This window comes from Aspergillus costaricaensis (assembly GCF_003184835.1).
Source record: "Aspergillus costaricaensis CBS 115574 unplaced genomic scaffold BO79scaffold_3, whole genome shotgun sequence".
NCBI classification, from domain to species: domain Eukaryota; kingdom Fungi; phylum Ascomycota; class Eurotiomycetes; order Eurotiales; family Aspergillaceae; genus Aspergillus; species Aspergillus costaricensis.
Window position 1 is genome coordinate 871,292 of NW_020291803.1, and position 15,746 is coordinate 887,037.

Below are 15,746 nucleotides of genomic sequence, written 5' to 3' on the forward strand. Positions count from 1 at the left end.
AACCCCACAAATAGTGACGCATAAACAGCTCAATCTAGACCACAACCATCCATAGCCAATGAAAGCCCAGAGTTGACCGAGATGTCAAACAATCGCGAAAATCCACTCTTGAGGGGCCAGCCAATAGCTGTATGCGCCGGAGACGCGTCGACGTGAACTGCCGAGTTGATCTAATCTGTGACTCACTTAGCATCATTACAAGTGAATGACAGCATCCAGCTGGGCTGGAACAGGTACTTACCGTGTTACATAGCCCAGCCTATGCAGTCTCACAAGCACGCATATGACTCACACAGAGAGAATAAGTGATATTGTAATAGACATCAACACAAGGGAATGTCCATCTACCCAAACTACAAACTACAAACTGAACAAATTCCATATCGGCCCCATCGCCAACAAATCCTCCATACTAACATCAGGCACCACTCCATCCACAACAGCGCCAGGCCCACTTGTAGAAGACGCCGCCATCTGGACCTGCTCCTGATTCCACCTCCACTTATCCATAGTAGCGCAGCGCGCCTGATGCGCCTCCTTCCACATGACTGTTCTAGCTTTGATATGCGTGAAAATAGGCGGAACGTAGAGATTCTCAGCCGTCGCCTGCGCAACAGTTTCATCGACTTTCAGCGAGAACATGTCGACAGTGTCTTCGAAGCTTATTGTCTGCCGGGCCCACTCTCGGTCCCAGCAGCCCGTGGGGTCATTGTGGACGAGTAGTCGAGACAGGATGGCGAGGCCGTGGCCGACTTGCGTCCAGCAGGTGTATGGGAGTTGGAGGTAGAGGATGGGTGGGATGGAGAGGAGGGTGTCGAATAGGGATCGTGCGGCGTTGAGGCAAGCGCAGAGAATGTCGATTTGGGTGATAGGGTAGTTGTTGAAGGTTGTGTCTTCGAAGTCGCGCTCTAGGGCTATGCGGAATAGGAGCATCTCAAGGGTGTGGTAGTGCATGTTGAGGATTACTGGGGTGTTTGTTAGGTCCCAGGGGGTTTGGGGTAGGTTAGTTGGGGGACGTACGAGTTTGAGTATATTCGCCTGAATATGAATCTTTGAGTTGCTGGATTTCCTTCTGTAACCAGCGTATTGCCATGGCTTTGGGTGCTAGGCCGGTAGGGGTGTCCTTTTCGTGGTACTGGACGGCGCGATAGATTTTCTCGCCCATGTGGGCTATGCGAACTAGCTGCAGGAGGTATGGGTCGGTTTCACATTCGGCGGCTTCTTGGATTCTGCAGCAGCAGTCGTCTGTGTATGTTGTGTATTCCATGGGTTCCTTTTCTCCCAGACATAGTGATAACCTGTTGCGGTCAGCGTTGAATGATGTTGAATTGATGGTATGGCTCACATATTGACCATGTAATAGCTGCCAAGGTAAGCTCTCAGCTCCTCTAGGCTGCGGGAATTGCGCATGCGTTCATCATATTTGAAGACTCGGAGGTAGGAGAATACCGTGCCCGGAGTACACAACTTATTTTCCCGATGAAAGTCGAGGTTGATCACCTGCGCCTCCAGGATATGGAGGTAGTTATTTATCATCGTCGCACGGGGCGCAGGAACCATAGTCTGTGTCCTGATGAAGTGTGAGAGGTCTGGATATCATACGCTGCATGTAGATGCTCTCACCAGCCAAGGTACACGAGGAATCCTTGAAGTAGATCCAAGCTATGCTCCCCGTTAGCTAGCATATGCTCCATCCAGTAGTCTCTAGCTTTGATTGAATGAGCCACCTGTGAAGATCCATCTTGACAGACAACCGCCGGAATAACCAAGTTCAGGAATGGCTTTATAGTGCGTAAGTCGTCCAGACCTATACGAGGCGAGCGTACCACAAACGGAAGGAAGTTTGTGATACGCTCATTGAAATCTGCAAGCATTTTCTCCACATCCTCATCCAGTACAGGAGGAAGAACCAGAGTGTTGTCAGTGGCAGACAATGGACTAGCATTGCTGCCACCGATGCTTTCTATGTACCGTTGCGAGGCTGTGAGCAGTGAAGTCACATTATCGAGCTTCTTTTCTAGTCGACCGACGTCACTACTATATGGACTAGTCAGTAGCCATTAGTATTAATTCATGCGCACTCGCAAACACATACGACACATTATGCCGCTTTCCCGTGTGCGGCTTTGAAGCCTGCCTGGTACATTCTTTCCCCAGGCGATGACATCTGGCTCCGTCGTTAGTGCTTATCCTTTGGTCGGGTGGCCTCGTCCGTCTTTACCTTTGGCAAGCATCGGTCGGACCGGGGTCGCAGCGGACCTTGGCTTTGGAACAGGGTCTGCAGGCCTTAAGATGTCGAACGTCAGGAGTGGACATGTCGGTCGGGAACGGGACACAATGGAGGCGTGGTTGTGAGTTGAAGATGTGCAGAGAGTGAGATGGTGGTGGTGCCGGTCGGCATAAGCGGCATCCCGCGTCCGTGTCGGCATTCTTTAGCACCGATTGTATAACTAGATGTCAGATACAATAAACTTTACCCGCAATGTTTCAGGATATAAATGGAGATTGCATTCCCTTTTCTTCTTCTATGACCAAGAAGGACATATATAACATTTCTAAACACTTCAATTACCAGCACAATGACCGTGACAGACGACTGCACCCAACGCTACCCAGAAACCGGCATATCAGTCCTGATAGTCGGGGCTGGGGTCGCAGGACTAATGGCCGCTCTCGAATGCTGGCGCAATGGACACGACGTTCGAATCGTCGAACGATCTCCCGAAGAAGTCACTACAGGCAAGCAAGCCATAGTTGCGACCAACTCGTTTAAACACATCGCAGCTAACAAACCTACCAGGTGACTCGTTCACAATCGGCCCTAGTGCAACGCGCGCGTTCAAACACTGGCCCAAACTAGCCGAAGAGAACGAAAATATTGCATTCGTGCCTCATCTCGCCTTCTACACATTGAGTGGGGTTCGTATAACAGAGCCGAATCATGTTGAATACAGGCAGGACAAGGGTTCCAAAAAGGTGCCAGGGCAACTCACCCGCCATTGGAGACCCCAACTTCACAGCATGCTTCTCAAGCAGCTCTATGCCATCGGTATCAGCATCGAATATGGCTGCAGGGCGGTGGAGTATTTCGAGCGAAGCCAAACTGGGCGTGCAGGTATGATACTGACGAATGGGGAACGACTAGAAGCAGACGTCGTCATTGCTGCCGATGGGTTGAGAAGCCATTCGACCAAAGTGACACTGGGGCAGGAGATTCGGGCACGACCAACCGGACAAGCTTTCTATCGGACGGCTTTTCCGGTCGAGATAGCCATGAATGATCCGATGGTTCGAGAGCGATTTCCTGTAGTCGGTGAAAAAGAAGGACCGATTGAATTCTGGGCTGGGTATGACTATACCTCCACAAGATATTTATCCCCGTCATGAATATTCATACTGATTGATAGTCAAAGTGAGCACTACCATTTCCTCGTCATCAGGACATCTGATACAATGTCCTGGACTTTATCCCACAAGGTGAGTCAAGCAGACATTTGCCCTAACAACACACCAATATATACTATCCCTGCCTCCTTAGATCTAACATTGCACATAACTTTAGGACTACGAAAGCGCCACCGAATCCTGGTCCCACCAATCCGACCCCGAAGACGTTCTCAAAATAACCTCAACTATCCCAGACTGGCCAGAAGTAGCAGATCGGCTCATCCGTATCACACCTAAAGACAGACTCCTCCATTTCCGCGTCATGTGGAGAGATCCCCAACCCACCTGGGTATCGCCAGCAGGCCGTATCGTACAGATTGGAGACGCCGCACACACCTACATCCCAGCGTCAGGCAACGGCGCAACACAGGGAATTGAAGATGCAGTGTCGCTGGCTACATGTTTACGAATGGCGGGAGGAATAGAGCAGGTTCCGTGGGCGTTGAGGATCCACAATCGGCTACGGTACGTCTATGGTCATCTTCTCATGAAAAGAATAGTAATTGTATAACATTCACTAATAATGAATCTAATCCACATACAGCTTCATCCGAGTCTCCTGCCTCCAAAAGCTAGGCCTCATCAATCTCAAAAGCTACTCTGAAAAGCCCAAGAAAGATAACTTCACACCGAAGGGGCTCCAGTATTTAACAGCGGAGTGGATCTGGGGTCATGAGCCAGAGACATATGCCGAGGAGAACTACAGCAAGGTACTGGACCATCTACAGCGGGGCACGCCGTTCCAGGATACAAATATACCCCGCGGTCATGTGTATCGGGACTGGACGATTGATGAGATGTTGGAGATACAGGAGAGGGGGGAGGAGATTGAGCTGGATGGGGAGTGGGAGTAAATCTACATTTTACAGTTTACTGTTTATACATAGTATATGATACTTATCATCCTAAATAAGTCCTGACTGGATTCAAAGTCCGCGCAAGAACCATACTAACGACGAATATAGAACAACTGCAATTGGGAATCATATACAACACTCGACCAAAACACGACATATATACAGGTAAATAGAAACAAAAGTTATCACTTCCTAGCAAACCGACGCCATTGATCGCTTACCACCGACGGTACTACCAACATCATTAGCACAAGAACAAGAACAAATTGGCGCGTGCCATATCTAACATACCTCAGGAGGTCCCGGAGGGGGAGGAGGACCAGGAGGACCAGGACGGTCCCAAGGCCCGGGGGGCCCAGGAGGAGGAGGGGGGCCACCATGAGGGCCACCAGGGCGATCCCAAGGATCCCTAGGACCTGGCGGAGGAGGAGGTCCCGGGGGGCCACCGGGGCGGTCCCAAGAGTCTCTGGGGCCTGGCGGGGGAGGAGGGCCGCCAGGAGGGCCGCCAGGACGGTCCCAGGGATCTCTTGGTCCCGGAGGAGGAGGGCCGGGAGGACCACCGGGGCGACCCCAGGGGTCTCTTTGATCAGGAGGGGGACCAGGAGGGCCAGGAGGGCCGGGAGGAGGAGGACGAGTCCAGGGGTCTCTGGGATCATGAGGAGGGCCGTGAGGGCCGGGAGGGCCAGGTGGTGGTGGCGGGCCACCAGGACGGTCCCAGGGCCCGGGGCCCGGAGGGGGTCCCTGGGGACCAGGAGGAGGAGGAGGGGGGTTGTTATGGTGGTGATGGTGTGAGAACAGTCCCATTGTGAATAGGTTGTGAGGATGGATGTGAGTGCTGTCTAAGGATGGAGAAGGTTGTTAAGGTCTTAAATAACCACGTTGCTTGAGGCTTGGGCGGCGGAGTGGGGAGAGGGGCCACAGTAGGCAACGCCTTTCTTTAAGCAGATGTGGGACACTAAGCTAATTCTCCGTGGTAATTTTAGCATGGATGATATCGTTGAGTGTGCATGGGGCTCTTATGTGGCTGGGTAGTGGGTTGCGAACTAAATACTATTGGTATGAGACGGCGGTTCTATGTTCAACCAACCCCTCCATTCTCCTCCGCGTTTGACATTGTGTCCCAATGATTGAAAGTATTAGGGGGAGAAATGTAAACAATGTTGCCTATCAGGGGCTGTCAAACAAATCGAATCCATGGATTAGACTGGGGAATATTATTGAGACGAAGGGGGGTGCGTCTAATACCAAGTTTAGGGTTCGTAGTCTCCATATTTTTGGTACGTTGGTTCCTGACAAGCCGCGCTGTGGCAGGGCTGCTCATTTAACTGTGGATGATATTGATCACTGAATTGAACAAGTTGTCATGGATTAGAATACATTCTCAGTCCAGCATGTCCAAAATTAACTCTCAATTACTCACACCTCATATCATTCCGATTTCCGAAGCACGAAGTGGCCACACGTCGGGTTCGGTCGACGTTCCCCATAAGAGCGTTTAGGGCACAATTAGCGCCTCGGAGTGGATCAAAGCATACGTATGGCACCCCCACTATCGCCTCAGCCTTGGGAAGGTTGATGTACATAATCAGTTTATTTTACTGTTGTTCGAGAAGACATCTAGAGGCTAAGCCACGTCGTCGTTTGGGAGACTGCTCGCTGACGTGTTGCTTATCTGTTCCGCATACATGCAGGTGTCAACCCACAAAGATAGCCACATTGCTGGGCTGAACATGTCAATGGTATCGAGTAGCAGGAGTTCGAAAGCTTCCGGGTATAATTTTATCCGGTTGGCTTCGCCTCAAACACGAGGCATTGTGTTCGTCGATTTTTCTAGTGAAGTTTGTCAGGAGGTCACGGTACTGGTTAAGGGGGAGGAGCAACAACTCCTGTGAACGGGTCCACCGAGATTACCCGTGCATTAAATTCCGAGGGTTAAGCCTACGAAATATGGAGTCACAACACGAAGCATAATGTCAACAAGAGCACTTAATAGGATATATGTAGAAGGTGTCTGTCAGTGTGAAGGCGCTCTCAGAGCGTCCTGCTAACATTCCCTAGATCCGGAACATTTGATATCTATGTACATGCATCTCATTCCTCGTCTTCCTCGTCGCTCACTTCTTCACCAGCTTCAATAGCCTCCTGTCTCCTCTTCGCCGCAAGTTCCCTCTTCCTCTCTAGCAGCTTCTTCAATCTCTTAGCCGTACTAAATAATCCATTCGTGGCGGATCCACAGGCTGCACAGCTTGGATCCTTCCTGTACCTTTGCAGAGCACACTGCTCGCAGAAGTAATGACCGCATTTCGTGACGATAGGCTCCCTGTATGGCCCCTTGCAGATAAAACAGGCAAACGGAATGTCTTCCAGCATAGCCTCTTCATCATCGTCCTTGTTCTCCGTCGTTGTCCGGTCGGCACTCGCGACCACTGTTCCCTTCAATTGTTTGCCCTTGGTGACGGTCTCCCATTCTCGATCAAGTTCCCATCCTTGTTTGTAGTCGCTTCGATCGTGAAGGAATTTACTATACAATGATGGTTAGCATACGTTTCAAGAAGAGGGTATCCCTGTCAGGTGGCAAATATGTCTGTCAAGGGTAAGGGGTGATGACACTTACCAGTTATCACCGAAACCACAGAACCCAGTCTGCTTGTAATCCTTGCACACATCCGGTGAGTAATCTGTCACCGTTATAGTACGGATATTGGTTGCCGCCTTGATCGGTCCAAATGATCTGTTTGGCGCATTCGGATTCTTCTTAATGAATGACGTCTGGTTCGCCAGTCCCTTATATGTGCCATCTGGCATCTGCGGCTCACTCGAGGTAGCTTGAGTTTTAGACGAACGCGCCTCCTTAGAATCCTCGTCGAACCAGTCGACATGCTTGGTGGCGTCGTTTGTATCCGCGAGCTGCACTTTGCCATCACCGGTGGCGGTGGTCGCAGGTTCCCGATCGACAGGCTTGGTTGTGGCGGATGAAGCAGAGACAACCCCAGCACCCTTGTTCTTTCTGCGCTTTATCCTGTGACCAGATTCGTCTTCAGAGGAGGAAAAGTCGGAAGAATCGTCGTCTTGCGATGCGGGAGGCGGTGCTGGTCTTTTGCGAATGTTCTGACTGGCCTTTGCGCCACGCTTTTTGAAAGTGACAACCGGGGGTTGAGGGTCTACAGCCGCAGCTGCAGCTGTATCGTTTGTCGTCTCAGCCATTGTGATATGAGCGACGGGTCTGCGACGGGGATCTGTGAGTTGATGCGAGTTGAGAAATGACCAAGCACATCAAGGACGCGATAAACGTTGATGCGCCCGGATCATGTGATGATAAGATAGAGTTGTCGCTCACGTGATTATACATTTGCTGATGTCATCATCGAAGACGCGCGAAACTTCCTGAGTAACTTCTCATTATCAATTGAAAAAAATGAAGTTTCGTACACCGAGGACCAAATCCGCTAATTACCGTGTTTGCCTAGTGAGCGCCTTCAGCAGAGTTTATGCCCGGCGTCATGGCGCAGGTGCGTCAGCCTTGTGCTGCGCCACGGCAGGTGCCACCGAACTGGTGGTGAAGCGCAGATCATGTGTTTCCAGCATAAACTTGACGAATGCCGGGTGATTGGAATCGCGGATGAATGAAGTTTCTCCGAGCAATTGCTCATAACATTTGCCTGATTGGTTGCGATCATCATGACTTGATGCTTGACTATTGAGAGTGAGAAAAAGTAAAAGACCAAAAAGGCAGCAAAATTAAAAAAAAGATTTGCTCGATCTCGGGATCGAACCAAGGGTCCCGTGGGTTGTAGCCTTAACCACTGGGCCAATCGAGCACAACCAAGGTAAATCGGTGTTACTGCCGCATGCCCGACCATAGTAGTTAACTAGCACTCAGTCCAGTATGAGTAAGTAGAGTCCCTGCCTGCTTGACATGAACTTGGTGGATCCTGCTAAACTCTTCCGATCCCACGGTTCCTTCCCAAACTGGGGATCTTCGAAGAGGCGGTGCTCATCATGACTTCGCTCCGCCTCTGTTCGCGGAATAAATACCCTAGCCCTCTCCTCTCCCTGAAGCTTCCTCTTCCTTCTTAGTAACAGATAGATTCTCCTCTATTCCTATACCATCATGTATCCCCATCAGAACCGTATGTGATGCCCCACAATTGTCCCCGCGTTCCTGCATCATGCTGATCAAGCCCTTCATCACAGGCCCTCCATATCCTCAATTCACTGGCCCGCCGCAGGGCTACGGTCAACAACAGAACCCACCACCATTTCCTCCTCAGAACCAGCACCACATGGCCTCTCCACCTTACCCGTATCAGCCTGGCTACCCTCCCTACGGCGCTCCACACCCTAATCAGCCTCCATATCCTCATACCCCGCAAGGCGCTCCTCCAGGTCGACCAGATATGTACCATGGGGGCCCACAAGGATATTCGCAAGGCTTGCCTCCTCCACAGGGCGCTCCTCATGGGCCTCCTCAAGGCATGCCTCATGGATCGTTCGGTGCGGCACCTCCCTTGCCACCACACCCTCAATCTTATCCCCCGCTTGCGTCCGTGCCATCATTAGGCTACGTTCGGGGTCAGCAAGCAAACGGGGACTTCCGACCCCAAGCCGATCAGCTTCGTCGCGCAATGAAAGGCTTCGGGACAGACGAGAAGACCCTGATTCAGGTTCTCGCCAAGTTAGATCCTCTCCAAATGGCCGCCGTACGATCCACCTACACACACCACATCCGTCGAGATCTCTACAAGGATGTCAAAGGCGAGACAAGCGGCTACTTTCGTCGGGGTCTCCTAGCTATCATTGATGGCCCGTTACAGTACGATGTGGCCTGCGCCAGGGAAGCTGTCGAAGGCATTGGGACGAAGGAATGGCTTCTCAACGACATCCTTCTATCCCGGTCTAATGCTGATATGAACGCCATAAAGGCCGCTTATCACCAGACATACCACCGCGCTCTCGAAAAGGACGTTGAAGATGACTTGTCATTCAAAACCCGGAACTTATTTACCCTGATACTTCGCGCCTCTCGACACGAGGAATCAGCCCCATTAGACCCGCAACTCATCGAAGCAGAAGCCAAGTCCCTTCACCAAGCAACGGCGGCGCGAATGGTCAACAACGTTGATGAAGTATGTGGTATCATAGCCAGGGCCTCCGATAACGAGCTCCGTGCCCTCAATCATGCGTTCTATAATCGTTACAACATTCAATTGACCAAGCACATCGAGAAAGAGTTTTCCGGGCACATGAAGGATGCACTGCTGCATATGCTTGGGGCTGCGTTGGATCCGGCCATGCACGACGCTGAGCAGCTCGAAGACTGCATGAAGGGAATGGGAACCAAGGACGAGAAACTGGTGACAAGAGTGGTCCGCCTGCACTGGGCGCCTGGGCATTTGGACCAGGTGAAACGGGCATATCGCCATCGGTTCCATAAAGATCTTATCGAGCGGGTCAAGGGGGAGACCAGCGGTGATTACCAGCGATTGATGGTTGCTTTATTGCAGTAGCCGTACTTGCTATCGCTTTCTTAATGTTTACTTGACGAAACAGCCATGACTTACGACTGGGCAGGGTATGGTATGGTGCGGCTGGGTCTGTTTCTGCATTATCGTTATGGGCGATGATAGACTGGGCTGGATGGCTACTTCTTTTTGCCTTTATCTAGTTTACTGAATTGCGATGATTATCATCAACGCGGGTTAATTCTACTTAGCTAGTTCTTTCATCAATGAGACCATCAAGATTGTTTGCAATCTGTGAACCTATCCTATCATCAATCTTTATTTTAGATCTGTATTCAAAAGATTTTCACACAGAAAAAAGGCGGAAGAAGACGAGCACTACACCAAACACACAAAACACCTTAGATCGAATAAGTAGTACATACATCAAAGTTATCCATCTACTCAGAGCATATACAAAAGCACTACTATCTCATACCTTATTCCTTAATCATTGACTTATTCGTTCATTCATTTATTCATTCATCATAAAGAAAGTAACAACAACAACATCATATACTACATACAAAACATAAGTCATGAAAACATATCATCATCATCAGTCAGTCAGTCAGTCAGTCAGTAAACTCGTAAACAAATCACGCAGCAAAAGAACAGAGAACAAACGACAAATTCAATCAACAGCATAATATAAACCGGAACTGCCACCACCACCTTCATCATCAATCAAACCACCTCCCCCGCAACAAACACATGCGCCCCCGGAAACAACCCCGTCAATCCCGCATAACACCCCCAGTACCAATCATCATTGATATTCTCTGCTTCGGTGATTTCCGCTCCGCGCGGGAACATCAGTTCGTCTTTGACTCCGTCTTCGGGGTACCATGACCATAGGGCATGGACGACTAGGCCGACGCCGCCGTCGGGTGGGTAGCGGCGGGTGCCGGTCATGTTCATCGTATTGTTGGTAGTGGTGGTGGGGGATGAGATTTGTGAGGATATAGCTGGGCTGGATATAGTGAAGGGGGAAGATGTGGTGATGGTGGGTGTGCTTGGTTCGGAGGAGCGGTCACGATCACGATCACGATCACCGATAGTCCAGGGTCTGATCCGAGAGGCCTTTTTGCGGCGCTCGGAGCCCTCTTTCCAGCTCCAGTCGCCGGAGCCAACTTCAGGGGAGGCGATGGTGGAGTTGGAAGGGGAGGTGGTGGTGATTGGGGAGGCTGTTGGAGATGGGGCCTGGATGAGGTGGTCGTCGTTGAGGGCACGGCCGCCTACGAGGTCGCGGAGGATGACGCGGCGTTGGCCTTCTTCGTGGTCTTCGAAGCCGATTACCGCCATGCGGTGGCCTTTCAGGCAGCGGCGCCAGCCGTTGTGGCCGTTTTCTTTGCGGATTTTGCCGATGGCCACGAGACGGAGGTAGCAGTTGGTGCAGATGTCGTAGTCGCCGTTGTTGCATTGGAGGCAGTGGAAGCGCGGGGTGGAGTCGGGGATGGGGTGCGTGCAGATGTCGCAGTTTGTTGCGATGGAGAGGATCTTGTAGGTTTCGAGTGGTGGGGAGGGGGTGTTGTCAGTTGCGGTTGTGGTTGCGGTTGGAGTTGAGTTGCTGTCGGGTGGTATGCGGCAGATGGGGAGGAGGGCATGGGTGCAGCATCGTCCTTGGTTCACGCAGCGGTTGCAGAAGCCCCAGTCGCCTTCGTTGCATTGGTCGCACTTCCAGTAGCAGTCGTTCGCTGGGGATTGGCAGCTGTCGCAGAAGAAGCCGGTTGTAAGTCTTTGGGCTGGGTCGTCGGTGGTCATGACTCGTCCGTCTCGATCGGGTCGGTAGGCTATGTCTGGTGCTCGACGGTACTTGCACGACTGTAGGATGTGCTGCTGGGAGCTGCTGCGAAGTGGCGAGGGATGGCCACTTGAAGAAGCGATAATACGTTCAAAGTCCGCCTCTGCAGATTTGGCGAAGCCTGCCCATTCGGGACACCCTTCGCCGGTGCGATAGCATCTCAAGCACAGGTGGTATTCGCCATCATTGCATTTGGGACATTTCTTGTGTAAATCATATTGTATCTTCTCCTTGCCACATCGACTGCAAGAAATAGACGGTTCGCGGAACATGATAGCAGAGCGAGGCGCATTGGACCGGGACGAAGATGGTCGAGATCGCACCTCTGATCTGCCTGTCCCTCCCACCTCTGCTACCAAGGAACTGCTCGCAGGCACAACCATTCCCGGACTCGCTGGCCAGGAACCAATGTGTGTATTCTGCTCAGGAGCTGCAACCACCCGTGGTGAGTCGATGGATAATCTACCAGGAGCTCGTCGGATGGCACGTTCCCTAGCTCCTTCGACCCAGATGTTCGGTGTGCTCTGCTCAGATGCCGTGGCACGTCGAGAGCGCGGCGACGAATCCGTTCTGACTCGGGCAGCCTGCGAATTTCGGGGACGGTCAGTAACCACGTCACTAGACGATCGCGCTGCAGGCCTCAGCGTGACCTCCGACGAAGAAGCAGGATTCGCAGGCACCGGTGACGTTCGCCGACGGCTGCTGCCCTGATCCGACAACCGCCTCTGATGACCCGGATTCCCATTTCGTGCCACGAGCGGATCTAGTAGATGCGGTCTCGACACAGGAGGATTCCGGCTAGTCTCATTTTGCGTAGAATTTTCCTGTGGTCTCTGCGTAGAATGCGAGCGAGCCCGAGCCCGTGACGACGTCTGATTCGTCTCCCGCGCCTCCAATCGTTGCTGCGAGCGAGAGCGCAATCTATGCCTCCGACGATACGCATCAGCGATGCGCTCACTAAGCTCCTCTTCCTGCGCCGGACCCAAATTATCGAAGTCGATATCATCCAACAGCCCCTCCTCCAGAATCTGCCGTAGAATCTGATCCTGTATCGTCTCGGTATCCGACAAACTCAACAACGACCGCAAACTAGACTGATGCTCTATGCGTCTATTGCGCTCCGCAGCAGTCTCCCCTTGCCGTCGCCGCCCAGCACGCTCCTCTTCTCGCCGTCGTTGTCGCGCCCCATCCACCTCAGCACTCGATTCCGCGCGACGAGTCCGCGACGACTGCCTCGACCGGTGACCAGTAGTAGCACTAGTATTTCTCGACCGGACCCGACTTTCCTGCAAACTCAATTCCCTTACCTCCTCCAACAACCTCCGATCCTCATCATCCGAAACATCACCGCTCCGATCCGCCGACGGCAAAACAGGGAACACCGAATCACCATGTTTGTATCTCTGCGCAATCTCCTTCTTCTCCTCAGCCGACTTATCCCGACCGGGACTCGCCGCCAGGACCATATCTAGTAACGTAGTAACGGTAGCATTAGGGCGGGTTTCGCGGACCACCGCGCGACAAGACGGACAAGTGAAGCGGACGGAAGATGACGACCGGGCGCGGGAGGCTTGTGCAGAGAACCATTCTTTGAGACAGGAGCCGCAGAAGGTGTGCAGGCAGTCGAGGAGGGTGAGAGGCTGGTAGAGCAGATCCGTGCAGATCTGGGGTCGGAGGGGGGAGAGTTAGCCGGTGAACTTTAATAAACTGCACAGAAACATCCGAGGATTCGTCTTGCTGCTTCTGGTCTGTCTAGCATTTACTGGGAATAATTTCCGGCCAGTTATTTCGCTAGTCGATCAAGGCGAAGCAAGGGACGGTGAGATATTTCGTGGGCGGGGGAGTCGCAGACCGCATTCCGCACATCTCCTTCCCCCCACACTTACTACTTTCTGGATGGATGGATGATGGATTTACTTACCGAGCAGGTGAGTTCTTTCTCCAGGTCCCCTAGACCGGGACCGGAATGGGGGTCGGTCGACATGGGAGTATGCTGGGTGGAGAAGAGATGTTAGATAGATTTGTTGGATGTCATAAATGGGAGGAAAGGAAGAGAAAGAGATGAAGAGAAGTAGGAGTAAAAGGTAATTGACAGGGCGAGTAAACAGGCGGTGGTTGGAGAGCGAATCAATCGATCGGGCGTCCCGCGGGTCGATCGCGGCTCGGATCCACTGAAGAAACCAAGTTCATTCATTACCCATACTAATTAACATTCTACAACACTACTCAGTCACTAATCGCTATATGATGTAACAAGATACACGACTATTCTGCTTCTCACTCAGTCCTTGCCATATCCCTCCTTCTCCCAAAACCAATGATACAGACTCTTCGCACTACCATCATCCTCGACATAATCTCCCACCATCTCCGCCGTTTCGTTCGAATCCGCCAAATCACTGGAAGTCATATCCACCGTCACACCCCCAGCCTGGTGACTCAGGACTTCTTCCGTGCCACTCCGTGTTCTCTCGGCCAAATCACGAGCTCCCTCACGAGCAGCATCAGCAAACTCCTCCGCCTGTTCGCGAGCCCTTTGAAGTAGTTCCTCCGGGGTCGGATACCTCCGAAGCGCAATGAGCAGCAGATAATAACTCTTCACAATAGCCGAATACACCGCATCCTTCGCGAGCATCGTAAACCCATGTGAAAAGAACCCCTTGAGCACCTCCCCAGGAAGTCCAGCATAAAGCGCAGCAACACCCTCAGTGCGCGCAATCGCAGCCACGTTACTAACAATCGCCGGCATCAACGACACCCCTTCATCCTCCTTCTTCTTTTCCCCATCAGCTCCCACCGTAATCCGACTCCCCGCAACCTGCGCCCGCGTCTTCGCCATCGAAAACGGATAAGTCACCGACGAAGCAATCGACTTGCTAACGGCCGCCAAGAAGAACGTCGCCACAGCAGACGGTCTCTTCTGTCGCTGACTCCTCGGCAGCAACGCATACTTCAACACAGCATTCAGAAAGAACGTAATCGACGGATTCAATGTGAGTATCAACGAAGCCGAATACCCCGACCAGAACCCCCGTAATCCCTTCTCAGCCCTAATCCGCGCCGCAATCTCCCTCGTACTCCCACCACCAACATCCTTAGCCGTCTGCTTCCTCGCCACAATATTTGCCAACGGCGTCGTAAACAACTTGGCAAACGCCCCCGCCAAAACCCCCACCGCTAACTCATCCAGCACCGGTAAAACAGTATGTTTGCTGCGGCGAGTATTCCCAAACCGGGCGCGTATCCTCCGCTGACGAAAGAACTCGTACGCAAGGAAGAAGAGAAATGAATCCGCAACGGACTTTATCGTATCCTGCGCTAGACCCGTGTAGAAACTGGCGATTCCTTCCTCGGCGTAGATCTTGCGCGCTGCGTCGAGGACGCTGGTATATTCGGCGTCCGACGCTGATTCCTCCGACTTTGTACCCCTTCGCACTTTCTGCGTTTGCAAGCGCGCAACGATCAAACTCAACGGATACGTCGCGACGTTCGAGAGCGCGGAGCCGACTGCTCCCGCGACGGCATTGCCCAGCGCTGGAAGTGCAGGCCCGCTGAGAGCGGCGCGCTTCCAGTCGAGGTTCGGTTGGGGTTCTTCGTAGCGGTGGTAGAGCTGGAAGGAATCCTGTCATTTCGTTATTCTCGTTAGTCTTCTTCATATCCCATTCCATTCTATACCATAAGGATAAAAAGGAACATTAATGACATCATTCAATGACCTTACCAGCTCCGAATCATACTCCACCTTGTACTCCGACATATTGATTCCACTCGGCCCAAGGAATCTCCAAGTAGATAGTGACTGTGTTTCAGAGAATATAGACGAGAAATGAGGGAGAGAGGGAGAGAAGATGATCTACCAGGAATGTGCAGATTGACGGTTATTTAGTCAAGTGACTGACCGGATAGGACAATCAACGCAGGATGGCTAGTTAGAAGATGCATGTCGTGTGTGCATCAGACCACCCAGTCTTGCACATCACCCGAATACTAACTAGTAGGTAGTAGACAGGCAGGTACAGTGATATATGATATGATGTGATGGATGCTTGTGCCGACCGAGGTAAGTTCTCTCTTACTGTGCTACCGCATGCTTCCAGACCCTTACGTCATGTGGGAGGTGGCCTGTGCGGGGGTGCA

At 52.0% G+C, this 15,746-nt stretch overlaps 6 protein-coding genes across 6 annotated transcripts; 2 read left to right on the forward strand and 4 right to left on the reverse strand.

Moving 5' to 3' along the window:
* Positions 1 to 347: 347 nt before the first annotated feature.
* On the reverse strand, positions 348 to 2,316 carry BO79DRAFT_187523 (uncharacterized protein; the record flags this gene model as incomplete). The annotated part of the gene is made up of 6 exons (XM_025680547.1): positions 348 to 965; positions 1,021 to 1,298; positions 1,346 to 1,570; positions 1,624 to 2,037; positions 2,096 to 2,167; positions 2,222 to 2,316. 6 exons carry the CDS (start codon positions 2,314 to 2,316, stop codon positions 361 to 363), a joined length of 1,689 nt encoding a protein of 562 aa, XP_025544025.1. The 3' UTR covers positions 348 to 360.
* A 263-nt stretch (positions 2,317 to 2,579) lies between these two features.
* BO79DRAFT_272601 (FAD-dependent oxidoreductase) lies at positions 2,580 to 4,301 on the forward strand (the record flags this gene model as incomplete). Its single annotated transcript, XM_025687445.1, has 5 exons — positions 2,580 to 2,739; positions 2,801 to 3,347; positions 3,414 to 3,477; positions 3,563 to 3,912; positions 3,992 to 4,301. 5 exons carry the CDS (start codon positions 2,580 to 2,582, stop codon positions 4,299 to 4,301), a joined length of 1,431 nt encoding a protein of 476 aa, XP_025544026.1.
* A 195-nt stretch (positions 4,302 to 4,496) lies between these two features.
* Positions 4,497 to 4,960, reverse strand: BO79DRAFT_213838 (uncharacterized protein; the record flags this gene model as incomplete). The annotated part of the gene is made up of 2 exons (XM_025683218.1): positions 4,497 to 4,536; positions 4,596 to 4,960. The coding sequence occupies 2 exons, from the start codon at positions 4,958 to 4,960 to the stop codon at positions 4,497 to 4,499; spliced, it is 405 nt and encodes a 134-aa protein (XP_025544027.1).
* Positions 4,961 to 6,342: 1,382 nt separating this feature from the next.
* On the reverse strand, positions 6,343 to 7,546 carry BO79DRAFT_235048 (U2-type spliceosomal complex subunit CWC24). Its single transcript, XM_025684446.1, has 2 exons — positions 6,919 to 7,546; positions 6,343 to 6,825 (listed from the first exon to the last, which is right to left on the reverse strand). The coding sequence occupies exons 1-2, from the start codon at positions 7,506 to 7,508 to the stop codon at positions 6,396 to 6,398; spliced, it is 1,020 nt and encodes a 339-aa protein (XP_025544028.1). The 5' UTR covers positions 7,509 to 7,546; the 3' UTR covers positions 6,343 to 6,395.
* A 797-nt stretch (positions 7,547 to 8,343) lies between these two features.
* BO79DRAFT_242757 (Annexin) lies at positions 8,344 to 10,037 on the forward strand. The gene is made up of 2 exons (XM_025685229.1): positions 8,344 to 8,434; positions 8,499 to 10,037. The coding sequence occupies exons 1-2, from the start codon at positions 8,416 to 8,418 to the stop codon at positions 9,809 to 9,811; spliced, it is 1,332 nt and encodes a 443-aa protein (XP_025544029.1). The 5' UTR covers positions 8,344 to 8,415; the 3' UTR covers positions 9,812 to 10,037.
* A 251-nt stretch (positions 10,038 to 10,288) lies between these two features.
* On the reverse strand, positions 10,289 to 15,645 carry BO79DRAFT_165781 (uncharacterized protein). The gene is made up of 5 exons (XM_025679271.1): positions 15,331 to 15,645; positions 13,925 to 15,231; positions 13,871 to 13,889; positions 13,531 to 13,602; positions 10,289 to 13,273 (listed from the first exon to the last, which is right to left on the reverse strand). Exons 1-5 carry the CDS (start codon positions 15,364 to 15,366, stop codon positions 10,493 to 10,495), a joined length of 4,215 nt encoding a protein of 1,404 aa, XP_025544030.1. The 5' UTR covers positions 15,367 to 15,645; the 3' UTR covers positions 10,289 to 10,492.
* Between the last annotated feature and the right edge of the window lie 101 nt (positions 15,646 to 15,746).

Coding starts and splice junctions, on each gene's coding strand:
- BO79DRAFT_235048 (XM_025684446.1), bottom strand. CDS start 7,508: ATGGCTGAGACGACAAACGATACAGCTGCAGCTGCGGCTGTAGACCCT. Junction 6,826..6,918: donor TGTGGTTTCGGTGATAACTG/GTAAGTGTCATC, acceptor ATCATTGTATAG/TAAATTCCTTCACGATCGAA.
- BO79DRAFT_165781 (XM_025679271.1), bottom strand. CDS start 15,366: ATGTCGGAGTACAAGGTGGAGTATGATTCGGAGCTG. Junction 15,232..15,330: donor TGGAGTATGATTCGGAGCTG/GTAAGGTCATTG, acceptor ACGAAATGACAG/GATTCCTTCCAGCTCTACCA. Junction 13,274..13,530: donor AGAAAGAACTCACCTGCTCG/GTAAGTAAATCC, acceptor CTCCGACCCCAG/ATCTGCACGGATCTGCTCTA.